The sequence below is a fragment of the Sardina pilchardus genome, chromosome 7, assembly GCF_963854185.1.
Source record: "Sardina pilchardus chromosome 7, fSarPil1.1, whole genome shotgun sequence".
In the NCBI taxonomy this organism is placed as follows: Eukaryota; Metazoa; Chordata; class Actinopteri; order Clupeiformes; family Clupeidae; genus Sardina; species Sardina pilchardus.
The window spans coordinates 24,278,046-24,295,545 of NC_085000.1; the positions used below are offsets into that span (position 1 = coordinate 24,278,046).

A 17,500-nucleotide genomic window follows, 5' to 3' on the forward strand; every position below is an offset into this window, starting at 1 on the left:
ACAGCAATATACCTGGATTTCACATTCATTGTATCAGATTTAATTGAATCAGCAACCAATTAAACATCATTAACACAATTTAGACAATATTATACCTTAAAAGTTTACAACTCCAATGCAGGGCCTTTTGTATCTTTCAAAACCTTTGCACTGCTCAGCATAGCAGCATAGGATATATTTTAAAGCCAGTCAATATTATAGTATTCTATTAAAACCAAGAATATTTGCAATGGTGGATATTTTAGAATATATCATGAAATAAAGATGAAACTGTATGAAAATGTAACATTGCGACTGTATGGTATAGTTAATGAATTGTGATTTAGTAGGCTAAAGCTGCAATTCTTTGATTGAAGCTGTAGGCCTTTATTGTGCGTGCCTGTTGCTCATATAGCCTAAGAGAGCCGGAACGTTTTTAATGCTTTTTAAAATATAATTAGCCAGATCGTACCGCATTGAACACTAATATTTTGTCACTAGCAACCAGATCTGTGATCTGTCAAATACAGTTGCATGTTCAGCTCTGAACAAAAACATCCAGGAATTATTTCTACAAAACGGAAACATGCGTCCCGCCCGGTCGGGATGAATGAAACTGGCATGGGAGACAAGAGGCTACAGTTTAAAGTTTAAACTAGCCTGTGTAAACCTCAGACAATTTACAACACGTGAATGAATAGCCGTCACAAGTTGTTGTTAGCTGTAGGCTAGATGGCACAAGTATTTGTCACAACAAATTACAAGATGCAGTGGGCTATGCATTCATAGTAGACGAGTGATTAAAAAAAGAAAAGATAAAGCGCTCAAAAGTGTTATGCCGCTCATCCCACACATTTGGTAGATTCAACGGAGAACCATTCCTGTGAGAGTCGTCAAATCTAGCTAGGTTTAGGCTATTTGTGTTCGCAGTCACTCTGAGATATGCGTGGCAGTGGCACCTGACCTGATATCAAATACTCATGCTGAATGAGCGCGTCGCCTGTGCGCATAGGCCAACTCGATTTTGAAAAAGTTTATTTTTTTATGCGTTCTACAGAGAAGGGAGACTAGCGGCTACGGTTTGGAATGACATGGAGAAAACATGACAGAGTAATACGGCGAATATCACTATACATAATATATTTATTTATTTATTTATTTATTCATTTATTTATTGAAGACGCTAGTTAAGGCGGCAGCCCTGTGTTGTTAAGGCGGCCGCCTTAGCAGGAAAGCGCTGCGGGAAACCCTGCACACACACACACACACACACACACACACACACACACACACACACACAGCAAGGCAGCCACCCATGCACTCCATCACAGAGGGACTGAACAGTCTCCTACCACAATACATTATTTACCACGAGTGAATGCGCACGCACACACACACACACACACACACCCACACACACACACACACACCTGCATTAGGCATGTCAATAGGAGCCGGTGAGAGGGTGCTTTAGGTGTTGGTGGCTGATTTGTGAGGGGAGATTAAAAAGATGCGTTGTGACCTTTGAGAAACAATGGGAGGGAGGGGAATTTTGCCACCATAAGCAGATCTAATAACAGGTCTTTGACTTTGCTACTATGACTTTCTGTACACCCTACGGCCACCGCATACACACTCACTTCCACACACACAAACACACACACATGCGCACACACACGCACACGCACACGCACACGCACACGCACATGCACACACACACGCACACACACACACCCTCGGCGCCCCAAAGTTGCATGGAAGCGTTTGACCGAAGACACTAACCTTTCATGGAGGCCGGCTTGTCGATGGGGAAGTCTCCGTCCCACACGATGGAGAAGTCCACGGGCAGGTCACCCATCTCATTCCCCTCATACCAGTACTGCAGCAGGAGAGGAGAGAAAAGAAACCCACACACAGTCATCAACAAACGACAATAGCAGAAGAGACAGCGCCTTAAGACACGTGTAGGAGTCCAAAGTAAACAGCAGCCTCATCCTAGGCAGGGTACATTAATCCCAGCCTCTTGTGTTTCTGCTGAGTCAGCGTAAAAACCCCCTCCTCTCCCCAGCGCCACGGTTTATGACTGAGCACAACTAAACAAGCTGAAAACCAGCCCACCCAGCGGCAGGGACACTAGTAAGGTGCATCTGGGGATCTTCTTCTGACTACAGCAACAACAAATGACCTTTGACCTTGGGAAAGTAGTTGCCCATCAGATGACCGTGGAGAAGCTGCTGGTGGTCTTCTTGTGTGTTTTTTTCCCTTTAAACAGTCAGTGTCGTTTTAATTAACAGTAACACCCAGAGCACTTAGCCGGCACTATCTTGAGCGAGCATCGCCGATCAGGTCCATTGACTGTCGGGGTGTGACACTTAAGGGAGTTCAGGGGAGGGGGAGAAAGACAGATAGAGAGAGACAGACAGAGAGGGAGAGAGAGAGCGAGAGATAAATAGAAAAAAGGAGTCACCCAGCCAAAGCCAGAGGACCCCTGGACTCAGCAGGAAGAAGGCGCAGCTCTTCCCAGAAGGCTGCATTAAGTCAATCCGGCGAATAAACGCAGACATCTCCGCAGTCGTTAAGCGGCGGCTAAACGGCCTGGCCGGGGAAAACAGATCTATCCGCAGCCTCTCGATATTGCTTTACAGCCCCCAAACCAAAATCTATACGGGCGAGCCCTCACTCACACTAAAAACCGCATTCCTCAGACACGCACACGCGCTCATTAGGTCTGATGGAAACATCAGCTGCTGGGTGACTGTTTACCCTCGCCGTTCAAGCGGGATATCGCTAAACCTGAGCAAACAAGCAGCATTGCCACAGACACACACACACACACACACACACACACACCTCCCTGGGCACTCGACGGCCACCACAACTGGAAAAACTACAGGGGTATTTCAAGAGTCTTTGTGCAGCTGTTTCTTGGGCCTATCTGAGAGGAATTCAGGTGTGGCACGCTCCCAAGTCTGACGGTGCACAAGAGGCCCGCACTAAAAGCCTGCTAAACTTGTTGACACGTGAGTTCCACTCGCGCCTCACATCTGTAGAGCCCTGTGTGCGAGTGAGAATCGCCGACCATAATTGGGGTCAATTTCGACTGGCCGGCGCTTTCCTCCGCACAAGGTCAGAGAGATTCTTCCGTGCATAATGTCGCAAAAAAACTCGAGAGAAAATAGTTGAACCACCTAGAGTGGTGCCATTTTAGCAGTAAATGAGAAGTTCTCACCCGCCTCAACTGCAGAGGCTGCCAGAGCACATTCAGTCAGGCAACAAAGAACATCTTTCATTATACCTGGAATATAACGATAAAGAGGCAGGGCTGAATGACTGTAGAGTCTGACACAGACTTCAAAAAGGCAGTGATGACTGAGCTTTGAAGAAGAAGAAAAAAATGGCTCAGGAGGGGAAAAATATATCTAAAGTTAGAAAAGAAATAGGCCTTATAGATACGTGAAGCGAAATTCAGCGCCTTGTTGTCAAGCTCATCTGTCATAGACTGTACAGATGAAAGCCACGGTGCAGTCATACAATGTATTTTAGGTGGTAATGTAATGTATTTTTTGCGAGCCTATTGCCTCTTTTCAAGAGGAGAGGCAGTCGAGCCCGCTCGAGGAGATTAGTGCCGGAGTGTAAATGGGTGGAAGCTTTTGTGTCGGCCTGTACAATGCCAGCTTATCTCCGCCAGTCGTGAATTGATTTTCCTCGGGCTCTCTGTTTTTGCGGGTTGATCGGAGCGCCGCGTGGAGACGGACTGCCCTCGTTCTGTCAGGATCCACGCTGGTCCGCCTCGGAAAAGACAGTGAGGTAATCTCACCTTGAGAAAAAAAAACAAAAAAAACCCAATCCATCTGCGCCTAAACACACCCCGCAGACTTCAAAAACAGCCAACTCAGAAAACAGAAAAAAAAAACAGAAAAAAAAAATCGACTAGAGGGATGAGAATATCGTCGTGGATGTTTGTGGGTTATTTTCCGTCTGTGTGGTTTGTTGTACTTATCCTTCCTAAACTGAACAGCAACACCGAGCTGTGGAGGAGAAATTGTTAAACGACGTGTCTGAAAGGCATTGTGGAGTATTTGGTCATGAGTATACTCTCTAAATAATTGATTTTCCCCCCACAAGAACAATCTAACTGCACCACCTGATACTGGGTGCTCTTGCTTGCTTTTTGATCATTATGATGGAAGATCAATCAGGGCATAGAAAATTAAATTCCACTAGTAAGAGAATTCCACCTTTTGCAAATGAATATAATTACATTTCGGCCATACACTAAATGCAGTCACGACTAATTGCATACATTTCCAAAAATCAAGAGAACACTCTTTTTAAATCCCTGAGAACGAGACTGCTGGAGTCAGAATTTGGCTCGGGCAGAACTGTCGATGCACTCTCCTTCAAGTGACAGACTGAAAATCAATCTAACTTAATGATGGAGGCTTTCCTGTACATTTAATTAAGTTTTAAAAAATGGAACTGAACTCAGCAGAAAGACAAACCAGTATAACTACCTCATGGAAAAAAGGGAACTATTCACTTGAAGCCGCTATTTATATAAACCTCAATAACTGACACATGGGGTGTCATCTCTTCCCTTGATCACCAATCCAACCATATGTCTGCGTATTATTTTAATGACTACATTAAAGGATAAGGGGGGGAAAAGAAGCCGCGTTTTATGGTTGGATATCTCAGACAGTGTCAGTTTTTCTTCCGTTGACGGGAGGGAGCCATGATGTGATGGTTTGGTCTTATTCCCGAGAGGATCGCGAGCATCTGCACGGGTGAAAACGATGACGTGCTCGCCGAGGGTATATTCACGGGCGGCTGAACTCTCGTCCCCCCCCATAAATGAGGCGAGATTGTTGGTCCAAGGACTAACCAAAGCATTCTTTCCCCATGAGGACTTGCGGCATGGCGTCCGTGGCGCTGATCTCATACAGAACGTTCTGGAGTATCACTTACGGGCTTATATCTTCATTTAGAGCACACAGCTGAGACTCAAATTACACAGCAAAGGGGCTCGGAGCAACCATGATATGATGGGAAACACAATAGGTCCATAATTCATATGGCTGATTGATCACCGTCGTTCAATGATCAATTTATCTAAATGGAGCGCAGCTGTTGCTGCGCGAGTCATCTACGACTTGAACTATGTGGCAAACGGAAGGCAGAGAAAAAATAATCACTGGACAGCGTTAATCAAATGGAAAATTAGCAGGAGGTGGTGGTGATTCAGATAGGTAAAGGATAAGAGTTAGCGGAATAGGGCTATTATTGGCCTGTCGCTAGGTGGAAGTTGGCAGATTGGGTGGAGGTAGTTTTGAAAGAGCATAACAAAAACAACAGTGTGTTCTTTCAGCCATTGCCTGTTTCCATTCTGCTCAGGGTCCGTTTTGCACAGTGTGGTGCGGGGCACTTTGCGTCACTGGAGAATTTAATGTCTGATTGAGCACTCGATATAAAATAATAGAATAATGAGGGCAAGCTGGTTCAAAAAAGCCCAGCGAAAATAATGTTCAAGTGTTTTCATTCAGAAAGCCATGCTACCCTGCAAGGACTGTAATGATGTCCTTTGTGAGGGGCCCTTTCCATGGAGAGGCCAGTTCCGAACTTGGTCATTGGGTAAAAGGCCTCCGCTGCTCGGTTACCTGGGCAACACTGCCTGTGCCCGCCACACAAGGGTCAGTGTCACTTAGCAACTCTTTTGTTCATGGATTCATTTGAAGAGGAACATTTATTTCCCTGTTTGCTTTGAAAGGAAATATGAAAAGGTAGTTTAGAAGTGTGTCTTGATTTCAACCCATGAGGCATAATGAAAGAAGCATTTATTATGCGAGCTGTAAAAAAAAAACAAGAAAAGAAAAAAAAGGGCCATATATGGTGGAAAAAAGCAAATGCTTATTAAGTTTCAACCGCAACTAACACATTTATCATTTATTTGAAAGGCTATGCGTGTGAGTGCGTTTGAGTGTATGAGTGTGTGTGTGTGTGTGTGTAGGTGGGGTGGAGATGTATCATTCTGATTTATTCTTGCTATGGCAGCATATTGCTGATGTCTGCAGTGCAAATCAAGAGAAAAGACAGATAAAGGAAGAAACAGGAAGGGCTGAATTTTAGCCTGGATTAAGAATCGCATCTTTGCTTCTGACACGTTAACAAATCACATCTCGGAAAAGAAGATGCTTTCCCTCCACCCCCCCCCCCCCCCCCCCCCACCTTTTTACAGTGGAGAGCTTGATTTATGAATTGGCACGCATTCACAAAAATGACTTGGTGAAGTCGTCTGATATGGACGCATGTGACTGAGGCACCTGCACTTCCCCTTAGCGCTGTGTGAAGTCAATAAACAGGCAGGAGTGCACCCTCAGCACAGCAAGCCCAAGTCTCGACTTGTAAAGCAATCAACAGGAAAGGGGAGCCGTTTTCCGCAAGCGATAGCATCTCTACATCCGTGTCTGCTCGCGTCATCAGCCCGAAGTCAAACACCCTCCTGCCAAAAAGCTTCCATCTCTGGAGGCACAATGGAAGCCATCTCACAAGGGCATCCTATATCCAGGGCCATCTGCCTTCACCTTCCATGTTGTCAAGCTAATCGCGCTCGCTCAAATAGGCTCTAATCGTTCGGCAAGCGGGCAAGACCTTGGAGTCATCAGTAGCTTAAGTACAGTATGCCCGTTCACGGGCCCGGAAGCTGGGAACTTAGTAGTAGTGAAGTCAATAAATGGGCATGAGAGCCCCGTAAGTACTAGTGTCCTAAGTGGCGACTCGACTCGTAAAGTAATTAACGGCCGAGAGGAGACATCTTTTTACGCAAACGACGGTATCTGCATCCGTGTCTGCTTAGGTCACCCGTCATGCCTCAGACGCGCTTCGATCTGGACATAGAAGCCGTCTCACAAGGGCATCCTTTATGGCGGTCGTCTGCGAGCCACCTTTCACGTTGTCATGCTAATCACGGCTCCGGTCGGGCCGCAGCGAGCGGGACCTTTAACACGTCGGAGGCCAAAGTACAGTGTGCCCGTTCATGGGCCGGAAGCTGGGAGTCACAGCACAATGCGGACATTGTCTGCGAGAGCAGAGAGAGGGCAGCTGTTCCAACTCTGTGTGTGTGTGTGTGTGTGTGTGTGTGTGTGTGCATGTGTGTGTGTGTGTATGTGCCCATGTGTGCACATGTTAATGTGTGTGTGTGTGTGTGTGTGTGTGTGTGTATGTGTGTGTGTGTGTGTGTGTGTCAGAGTGGTGCGGGAGCAGGAAACTGCTGAAAAATTAAGCGGCATAAAAAGGACCAGTTAACTTGATTTGGGTCCCTGGTTGCCAGCGAGAGGCGGGGGAGTAGATCCCCGAGGGGGAGAGAGATTTGCATCCGGATAAGGACAGCGAAACGAGCCGCAGTACAATAAGTCTGCCCTGAGTGATTACCGCCACTGTCCAAATCCCCCTCCACATCTCTCAAAAGCGGCCAGGCCCATCCCAGCTGAAGGAGCGGGGAAAAAAAAGAAAGAAAAAGAAAAAAAAGAAAGAAAAAAAGAGAGAAAGCTGGTCTTCACACACATTTTCCAAGCATGACCAAAGGATCAGGAAAGCGTTTGAGACAATGGCCACGCAATTCAGAAGACAAATTCAGCATTCAAACACTCGGCATAGACCAGGTTCCTTTTATTTTTTTTGACAAACGGCGCCTCAACTGCTTCAAAATTGCATGTGAACTGTGGCAGTAATAGTCCCAGGTGAAATTGAGGGGGGGGGAAAGAAATCGCTCAGGCTCCCTGACTGCTTTCCTTTCACCCAGTGCATCCATTTCCACACTGCCTCCACCACCCACCTCCACCCATCCACCCACCTACCCCCCCCCCCTCCCCCCCACACTCCCCCCACTTCCTGAAGCAGCAGCAGCAGTACACACCAACATGGTGTTGTGTGTGTGGGGGGGGAGCACAGAGGGGTGAAATATGCTGACCGATTCATAAAAGTTGCACGGGCGTCATGAGTAAACACAAGATGAAACTGATTGATTCGGCGGCACCCATCGGAGGACACTCCCAATTGCATTAGCATGGACCTCTCGGCCTCAAAGTCACCTGGCTCCCACGAGGTGGGAATGAAGGCGCGCCACTCCACTTGACGGCCTTATTGATTGATGGCTGCTGCCGTTCCTGAGTGACTGAGCAAGTGTGTGCGTGCGTCTGTGTGTGTGTGACTGTGTGTGTGTGGGTGTGTACACATCTGTGTCCGTAAGCATGTGTATAGACTGTGTGTGTGTGTGTGTGTGTGTGTGTGTGTGTGTGTGTGGTTGTGTGTGTGTGTGTGTGTGTGTGTGTGTGTGTGTGTGTGTGTATATGTGTATGTGTGTGTGCGTATTTCTGTGTACATGTGTGTCACGTCTGCCTTGGTGTGGATGTGTATGTGATGTGTGTGTTTGTTGGTGGTGGAAGGAATGTGTGCATGTGCGTGCACGTGCACGTGCATGTCCACACACACACACACACACACACACACACACACACACACCCCTGGGAGCAGGAGTAATCTGCAGCATGTCTTTGCGGCGGCCAGATTACTATTCAACGGAGATTCATGGAATGCAGGGGGAGAGGCCCAGAGGAGATGATATGCTCTCTCTCGGCGGTGTCACAGGTAATCAGACTATCAATTAATCTGAAAGGGCCCTATCCCAACAAAGAAGGGAGGAGAGGAGAGGAGAGGAGAGGAGAGATAAAGGGAGATATAGGCACTGGACAGGAGGGGTGAGAGAGGGATGGAGGGAGGAAAAGATAGTGAGAGAAGGCAGAGAAAGGAGAGGAAGAGAGAGACAAGAGAAAGAGAGAGCAGAAAGGAAGGCAGGGAGAAAGAGTGAGTGAGGGAGGGAGAGGAGAGAGAGAGAGAGAGAGGGGGGAACGAGAGAGCACAAAGAAGGAGGAGAGACAGTGGCTGCCTATCAGTCAGAGGCCGAGGCTCCCGCTGATGTCAGATTGAAGGGAGTCGGAGGCTGACGTGAGATTTATAGTTCCCACCAACACAGATAGCTCCTAATTCTAAATACGGCGCCGACTCGTCTGCAAATCACTAAAGCGCTCGGAATACAAAGTTGAGGTCATAAATATTTATCCCGCCGGTGGTTTGTCCACCCCTTCTCCGCCATTAGTCATGCCGCCGGCCGGTTGGTTGTTAGGGAGCGGAAGGATGAGGCACCTGTTGCTCTTTTTATCGTGCCGCTCCATCGGTCCCCTCACACCTTCTGTCCACGCCGAGGAGGCCGAGGAACTCGCTCAACACCACCCCCCGCAATCCAGCGCCAGGCTTGGGATGTCCAGGAGAGCTTGTGCCCCGACACACACACACACACACACTCACACACCAAACACATACCCATGCATACACACACATGCATATAACCACACACACACACATGCATATAACAACACACACACACACACACACACAACACATGCATACAACCACACACACATACACACCCACATGCTCACACACATGCACCACCGCTGGTTTGAAATCAAATTAATGGCGTCCTACAAAAACTATGTTTCAATTTCAATTTAAATGCATAGCGGGGAGCGGGCCTGGGACACGGGGCGGGGGTCAGAGACAGCGTGAGTGATGAGCGCGGGGAAATGAATGAGAGCAGATGGGGGCACGGCTGCCGCGTCGCTGCTCCCGTGCCACAGTCCTTCCCTCCCCGCGCTGCCGCCACCACACCGCCCTCCACACCAACCCCAACCCCACCAACCCCGCCGCACCCCCACCCCCGCCCGAACCTGAGGATGGAGCAGGCGGCGGCGGCATGTGTCATTCCGGGAAAGGACAACAATCAATCCCGCGGCGGCGCGCCGAGCCCCTGCCGTATGGGGCGGGTGGGCCCTACGGCAGCAGACGTGATCCCCATTATTAAGCGGCCGCGGGACATCAATCGCGCTGTCCAAGGACACAGGCACGCCGGGGCCGCCTGGCCTCTGACCCCGCAGAGGTCAAAAGGGTCAAAGGGCACACACTCCGCCGCATGTCTCATTCCTCCCCACCCACCCGTACCCCCCGCCCGACCCCACCCATTCCCTCGACCCCCACCCACCCCCCGTGAAATGGCGACACCACATTCCCCTTCACTAGGTCACATTGTCAGACCAAATTAAGACCCACATCCAGTGCCGAGCTAATTATTTTACAAGGCTCCCTGGGGTTACTGTGACAACCAGATGGGTCACAGAAGGCTGCCGTCTGTATCGCCACCATGAGACAGAGGGAGAGAGGGAGGGAGGCGAGAGAGGTGAGGAGAGGAGAGAGTGTGAGAGATATGGAGGGGGAAGGAGAATGCATGGGTGTGAGTGTGAGAGAGAGAGAGAGAGAGAGAGAGAGAGAGAAAGGGAGAGAGTGAGTGAGTGAGTGAGTGAGTGAGAGAGAGAGAGACACAGAGCAAAAGGGAGAGAGAGAGTGAGAGAAGGAGAGAGAGAAGCAGAGCAAAAGGGCGAGAGAGAGAGAGAGAGAGAGAGAGAGGGAGAGAGAGACAGAGAGAGAGAGAGAGAGAGAGAGAGAGACAGAGAGAGAGAGAAAAGGGTGAAGGGAGGGTGGGGAGACTTTCAATGTCAGTTCTCTGACACGCCACATTTTTCACCGGGATTGTGAAAACAAGGGCTTTAACGTTATGAATTGATGTCTCTGCTGATTTCCGGGATAAAGGTTTCCCTTTTCTTTCTCCCCCCCCCACCCTCTCCTCCTCCCTCCCTCCCACCCTGATCAGAGACTGTGCAAAGTCACCTTGACTTGCTCTGGCAGATTTTCCAGACAAATTCATTGTCATTCTGTCCCCTCAAGAGCAATGTTCTGCACCGTACCAAATTCCCCAAAAAAGGAGAAGTGTTCCTCGGCATACGCAATTCTGTAATGAGGCGCGGAGACTGAGAGGCAGAGCATTCTTTCCCTCCACAAACCCAAATACCATCTGAGCGCCATCGGAATGAGGGAGAGGAGAAAGGGAAAAAAAACAAAAAAAACGAGAACACACGGATAAATCACTGCACAAATATTTTAACGTACTCAGAAAACATTCTGCTTTTTCAGACTGCTGCTAAATCCATAGTCAAGCTCCATATTTACTTTACGCTAAAGACGCTAAATCCATTTAGCCCAGTCGAGGCTATCGGGGTGCAACAGGAGAGGGGCTAACGGCGCCATCTCCATCCGTTTGCATGGGCTTAGCCCGGGCCCTGGCTGCACGGGTGACTGCGGGAAGGGAGTTAATTACGGATTACAGCCCCTCAATGCTCCGTGCCAATTGGAAGGGCATGGGCGCACACACAAGGGTCTCAAGCATGTCTGTGGCACTTCAGCGAGGCTGATAAGAGTCTGACTCGAGCAATTCAAAAAAGGTCAAGTGTTTACTTCATAGCAATCCACTAGCCCTAGAAACCTACACAATGGCAAAGCAAAATGCATGTCTTGGGTTATAATCTGATTTCTGCTGGATGATGATGGATGCGGCGGGTGGTGGGATGGTGAAATGTGAGCCGCGTGGCTCCGGGTCTCTTACCGACGTGTTCTGGCACTGGATGCAGGAGCTGTTGAAGCGGACGGCGGGGATGCGCTGCACCTTGCCCTGGATGTTGAACACGCACTCGTAGTTCTTCTGCCCCGACTGCGGCTGCGGGAGGTTGCGTGCCCGCAGCGTGATCGGCCGGATTATACCAGCGGGCACCAGGATGTCACTGGTGGGGAGGATCTGTGGACAGCCCTGAAGCCAAAAAAAAAAAAAAAACGAGACAGAGAGAGAGAGGGAGAGAGAGAGAGAGGATGAGTGTTAAATAAATGACTTCACGATCATTATCTCATGTGAATGCAAGACCATTAAGATAAAGAATGTTTGATTAAAACTAACATTATCGTTCATTATGCTTTCTCGCTGTGACTAAGGAAGATGTATCGATTCCAGCGTCGTGGCCTAAGGACGGTGAGTAATATATCCATTTAAGGGGAACTTTCCCCAAACAAACAAGAGCACGGATTCAGCACACCAGGAGCCAGATGGGGAGGAGATAGCAGGGAGGGGAGGACCATTTAAAAAAGGAGGAATTGCTGCAAACCAAAAAGCCCAAACAGAGGTTAAAAATCCCCATTACACAGCTGTTGGATCCATCTCCCGCTTTTTACGAGCCACAGGTTTCTCAGCAAAATCTCACTGATGAAGCGGGAAATTAATATCTTCCTTAGTCCTGCACGTCGGCCCATGTTAGTGAAGTGATTACACGTCCCCTGTCCAGGGATGGATCGGGGCATTCATCAAAAGGCAATTCTATCGACAACACTGGAAGCAACGCATGGAGGATTCACCACAGTGACAAAAAAGTGTGTGTGATTGTGTGTGTGTGTGTGTGGGGGGGGGGGTGTAACAGAAGCAGGAGAAGAAGGATATGCAACTGCGGATGTAGAGAGAGGGTTGTGATCTTGGGCGATTCTTTCGACCCCAGCTGTGCGCGAGCGGGATATTTAGTGCGATCGGTTATCTATTTAACATCCGACAATAATCAAGGAGGCCGTAAAAGCGATTTGCCCGTGCAGGACGCATAAATCAGCGGCGACAGCCGCGCCTTCTGTCCGCGCACAGGCACAGGCGAGGGAGTGCCAGCCGAGCGCGAGCCCGTCTAACAATGATGCAACTCCCGCGCCCTGCACCAGGCCCATAAATCTCCGCGCTGGCGGCTGATTTGTAAGGGTTTTGTGTGCATCGGTGCGTCGATAAATCTCATTTTCATATTTAGGCTATGAGAAATGGGAGGTGGGGGTGGCGTGGGTGTGTGTGTGTGTGTGTGTGTGTGGGGGGGGGGGGGGGGGGGATTTCGCCCATGTCTTGGTGGGTGGCTCAGGTGGTGGTGGCGGCTGGTGTTTTTCTGCTGGTGGATGTGGAGGATGGGGGCAGTGGGGGGGTCGGCCATGCAGGCGGGCAGGCGGGCGGGCAGGCGGGCAGAGAAGGAATGCGGTCATGCCGCAATATGAATCTGATTCATCAACTCCATTAAATAAGCCAGCAGCCCGAGCAGGAGTGAGATGACAGTGGGAACGCTGTCGCTAGTTAGCTCCGCTGCCGCCACCGCCCCCACCCCACCCGCTCCCCTCCATGATAAATGGGTCCCGGCGGATTCGGAGGGCTCCCGAACAAAACGCTCAGATCATACATCACTTAGGGTTTTTAATGGAGGTCAATCTAAATGCTGATTAGGAAAAAAAAGAGAGTCAGGGGTTTAAATTAATGAAGAACCCGGCGACTGCCTGTGTGATATCGAACAATCTCATTACATTTGTGTTGTGCTCCCCAGGTCTCTGAGTGGTGTGTTCATGTTGGTCCTCCATATGGAGCTCATACAGTATACGGTACACCACACACACACACAGAAATACACACGTGTTACAAGAAATACAGCCGCACAAAAACTCTAGGAACACACGGATAGTGTCGGAATAAGGCCCATATATATCTAATGTCTCCCTGGACACAGTGTTTGGAGTGGACTGTAAGTGTATGAGTGTGTGTGTGTGTCTGTGAGTGCGTGTGTGTGTGTGTGTGTGTGCGCATGTGTGTGTGCATGTGTGAGACAGAGAGAGAGAGATGGATGGATGGAAACTCTAAAGCCCACAAAGCACCCCAGCACATGCAACCCAATGAGCTCTCAGAGAGGCAACATGGGTGCCACAGCCCAGGTAATGGACCCGTGAGGGCTTTTCATCAAACTCCAGGCTGAGACTTGACACGGGGCATCGGTTTACAGGTTCCACAGCTATAAAAAGCTGCACTTTTTAATTGAGGATTTCATTACTGGTGCACGCTCTCATAAGAGCCATTGTCCACTCCACTCCACCCTGATTCCAGCAAAGCTGGAATGGATGAAAACGGCTTTAACTTGATAGTGATGAACTGCTCCACTAGCATTCTAACATAGTCACAAGAGCAACAGCAGCAATGATCTAAAGCTCCAACCACGCTCATAATAATACTTCCAATCATTTTCAGGCTATTGACAAATAACAACAATCTCATTCACAACTACCCATTAACATCGCTATTCAGGGAATTTAGTATCTAAATGTCAGTGACTATGTAAAAATTGTATAAAATGCCATTGCTGGCTTCACACTTTTTTTTTTGGCCTACAGTACATCTCCAAAAGGCTGAAATTGTTGCAACTCCATAAAACTACTGCAAACATAAAATATCTATTGATTGATTTATTCCAACCAGACATCAGTGAGATGTACACACACCGCAGCGACTCTCTTTCAGCATCCTGCTTATATTAGACGTGTTGGGAAAACATTAGCATAAATAATCACCATAATCATGAGGATTTCGATAATCTACTAATTACAATAATACGATGGATGGCAGACAGCTCATGCTGTTGAAAGGCGGCAAACTAAGTGGTCCGAACCCAAATAATATACTAAGAGCTTCCGACGTCAACCTCCTACGTCTTTGACAGCCAGCCTGCTTGTATAGAAAAGACAGGAAGCCACCTCTCTCCTTCCTCCCCTTCCAAAGCAAAGCAAAGCAAAGCAAGGGAAAGGGGGGGTTAACATAAATCTCCCATCAATCCACGGCGCCCGCATTCCTGGGAAATTTAATACAATGGCACCCTGGCACCGGCGAGCCCCTCGAGCTCCCCCCTCCACTTAATTCCATCTGCTTGTTTTCATTAAGCGGTGCTTAATCAGCCCTTAATTATGAATTACACAAGCAACAGATAAACACAGTGTCGTCTGCGGGGCTTAGAGGTCGCGGGCCGAGCCAAGTCGACTACAGAACCGAGGAGCCGGAGGTCAGCTCCATCAGGGTAATGAGCGGCGGGCGCGTGCCCCCGTTTAGAGGGGCTACGAGGGCATCGCTTAAGATCCTTAAGATCGCCTTCCGAGCCGCCTCGGGCTTTTGGTGAGGGCAAGGTGTGCCACACGGTGCTTTCGTCGTTGGCCACAGCAGGTCTTTACGAGGCACAGACCTTGGCAGCGCCAGGCATTGCGAGAAGGGATTTTTGAGGGGGCGGAAGGGGTGATGAAGAGCAGAGAGAGAGAGAGAGAGAGAGAGGAGAGGAGAGGAGGAGGAAGAGGAGCGAGTCCCATCTCCACTTGTAACCGAATAGTCTCTGCAGCAGCTGGATGTTTTCCCCGGGTAGACCCTCTCTCTAATGCAGATTAGCACCCCATTAGGCCAGGGCCGGCAGTTTACAGCCTGTTGACAGGGTTGCCATTAACCTTATTGTGCATATCCCAGTTATCAAACAGCTAAGCACTTCTCTCTGTTGAAACATTAAAAGCCAGAGCCTGTGGGGAGCACAGAGATGGGGGAAGAAAAAAGAAAAAAAAAAAAAAAACACGCAGGCTTTGACGCAGGCACAAGTGCACAAGCACTCTCTCTCCTGCTCTCTCACGCACACACACACGCGTACTCACACACACACACACACACACACACACACACACACACACACACACACACACACACACACACACACACACACACACACACACACACACACACACACACACACACACACACACACACACACACACACACACACACACAGGGCGGAAGTAGCCAATCTTCAATCTCTTCGTGCGGAGAGCAGGGGCAAATGAGCTGTTGCTTACATATACAATTTCAGCAGCAATGAATTGCGCGGCCCCTTATTCTTCTTCTTCTTTTTCCATCTCTGCCACCCCACTAATCCCATTTCCAGTCTGCATGTGCCATAATCCATGAAATGCACTCTCTCCCTCCCTCCCTCCCTCCCTTCTTCCCTCTCTCCCTGCAGTGGAAGGCATCCAGCTCTGTGTCATGTGGGAACTGCTCCAATTAAATGCTACATGAGATTTTCTGCCCTCACTCTTCAGCAACAGCCCCTAACCCCCCAAAACTTCTACCACCATCATTCCACCCCGCCAAAGAAAAAAAAAACACACACTCATCGTCACTCACTGGAACAAATTAAGCTCCTACAGCAGTCATGGTTTATACGTGTACGTGAGCACACAAGATCTACTCTATTAGTACATAAACACCCCGCAAATTGCATGACTCGAGTAAATTTGAACTGCTCCGTTGTAATTACAGCACCCTTGCAACAATTTGCTTATATCATGTTGGCATAACACGCCACACAAAAGACCCCATTGCCTTCCTGTTTCAACGGAGCTTTACGGCAACATGAGTGGCAACATGAGTGGCTGCCGTGACGACCTGAAAGAGGTCTGGCATGAGGAAGTCGAGGGCCACGCGGGGAGTGCGAGAGAGCGCCGGATGTGGCTTAGGGCCGGCGTTCACAGTCCTTCCCGCAGACGCGGCGAGAGATCGGGAGAGATCGCGACGCCTTTCACTCGGGGACGCGTATCAACGGGCCAGTCAGTCAGTCTGCAGGGCCCCAGCATCAGATCTCGCCGCTGGCCGGAAGCTGGGGGCAGCCTATGTTTAACTTACTAAGTGTCCCGAGATGCAAAAACAAAGATAGCTTATCACCGCCGTGGGGTGAGAACAGTGTGTGTCTGTGTCTGTGTGCATGCGTGTGTGTGTGTGTGTGTGTGTGTGTATGGGAGAGGGAGAGAGAGAGAGAGAGAGAGAGAGAGAGAGAGAGCGAGAGAAAGTTGCAGAGCGAATAGAGAGAGTATGGGGAGGGAGCAAGGGCAAGGTCAATGGGGGGAAATGGAGAGGGACACTGAAAAAAAATGGAAAAGCAACAGAGGGGGGAGGAGAGAGAGAGAGAGAGAGACAAAAGGAAGAGTGTAGAGAAAAAAGAGAGAGAGAGAGAAACCATGAGTAGACAAAGAGAGACAGAGCGTGAGAATGGGGAAGAGAAAAAGAGTGGAGTGAGTGAGAGAGACAGAGAGAGAGAGAGAGTCACTAGAGACAAAGCAAGAGTGAGAGAGTGAGTGAGAGCGAGCGAGACAGCGAGAGTGAGTGAAAGAGACAGAGAGAGAGAGAGCGAGAGCGATAGAGCAGAGATAAAAGAAGAAAGGGCATGTGAGCCCAGCATGGGGGTTGATGGCGGTCGCCAGCTCTGCCCCCTCTGCCCGGGCTGCTGTGGCGGCATGCGGTGGAGGCGCTGCCGCCTGGGCCTCTTTGTAATGGCCCGCTGGTGACAGACGCTCACCGTGCCACTTCCCCTCTCACTACCACCCCCACCCAACACCACCCAACCCACCCACACCACACAGACACCACCCACCCCCAGGGCAATGCCTCCACCCCCACCGCCAACACTCCCTCCGGTCCCTGCCCAGCCTGGAGAACCCCGGAGAAACCAGGAGCGTTGCCACACTTCCTGCCGGGCTAATGGCTCCTCTGTCACTCATCCTGTAATTAATTACGGGCCCGTCGCTCGTTAATGAAAGGCCGCAGAGCTGCATTGCCAAGGGGGAGTTAGGGACTGGGGGGGGGGGGGGGGTGGGGCATGTGTTGTTTTGGAGGGAGGAGGGAGAGATGTGTGTGTGTGTGTGTGTGTGTGTGTGTGTGTGTGTGTGGAGG

At 49.5% G+C, this 17,500-nt stretch overlaps 1 protein-coding gene across 1 annotated transcript in view; it reads right to left on the reverse strand.

The window, feature by feature from the left end:
* The window catches only part of plxna3 (plexin A3), a 119,184-nt gene that overhangs the window by 34,810 nt on the left and 66,874 nt on the right, over window positions 1-17,500 (reverse strand). The window contains exons 9-10 of the mRNA XM_062541422.1: window positions 11,528-11,728; window positions 1,762-1,858 (exon numbers count right to left, since the gene is read on the reverse strand). Of these exons, the coding sequence (XP_062397406.1) occupies window positions 1,762-1,858; window positions 11,528-11,728 (298 nt within the window). The remainder of the gene's footprint in view (window positions 1-1,761; window positions 1,859-11,527; window positions 11,729-17,500) is intronic.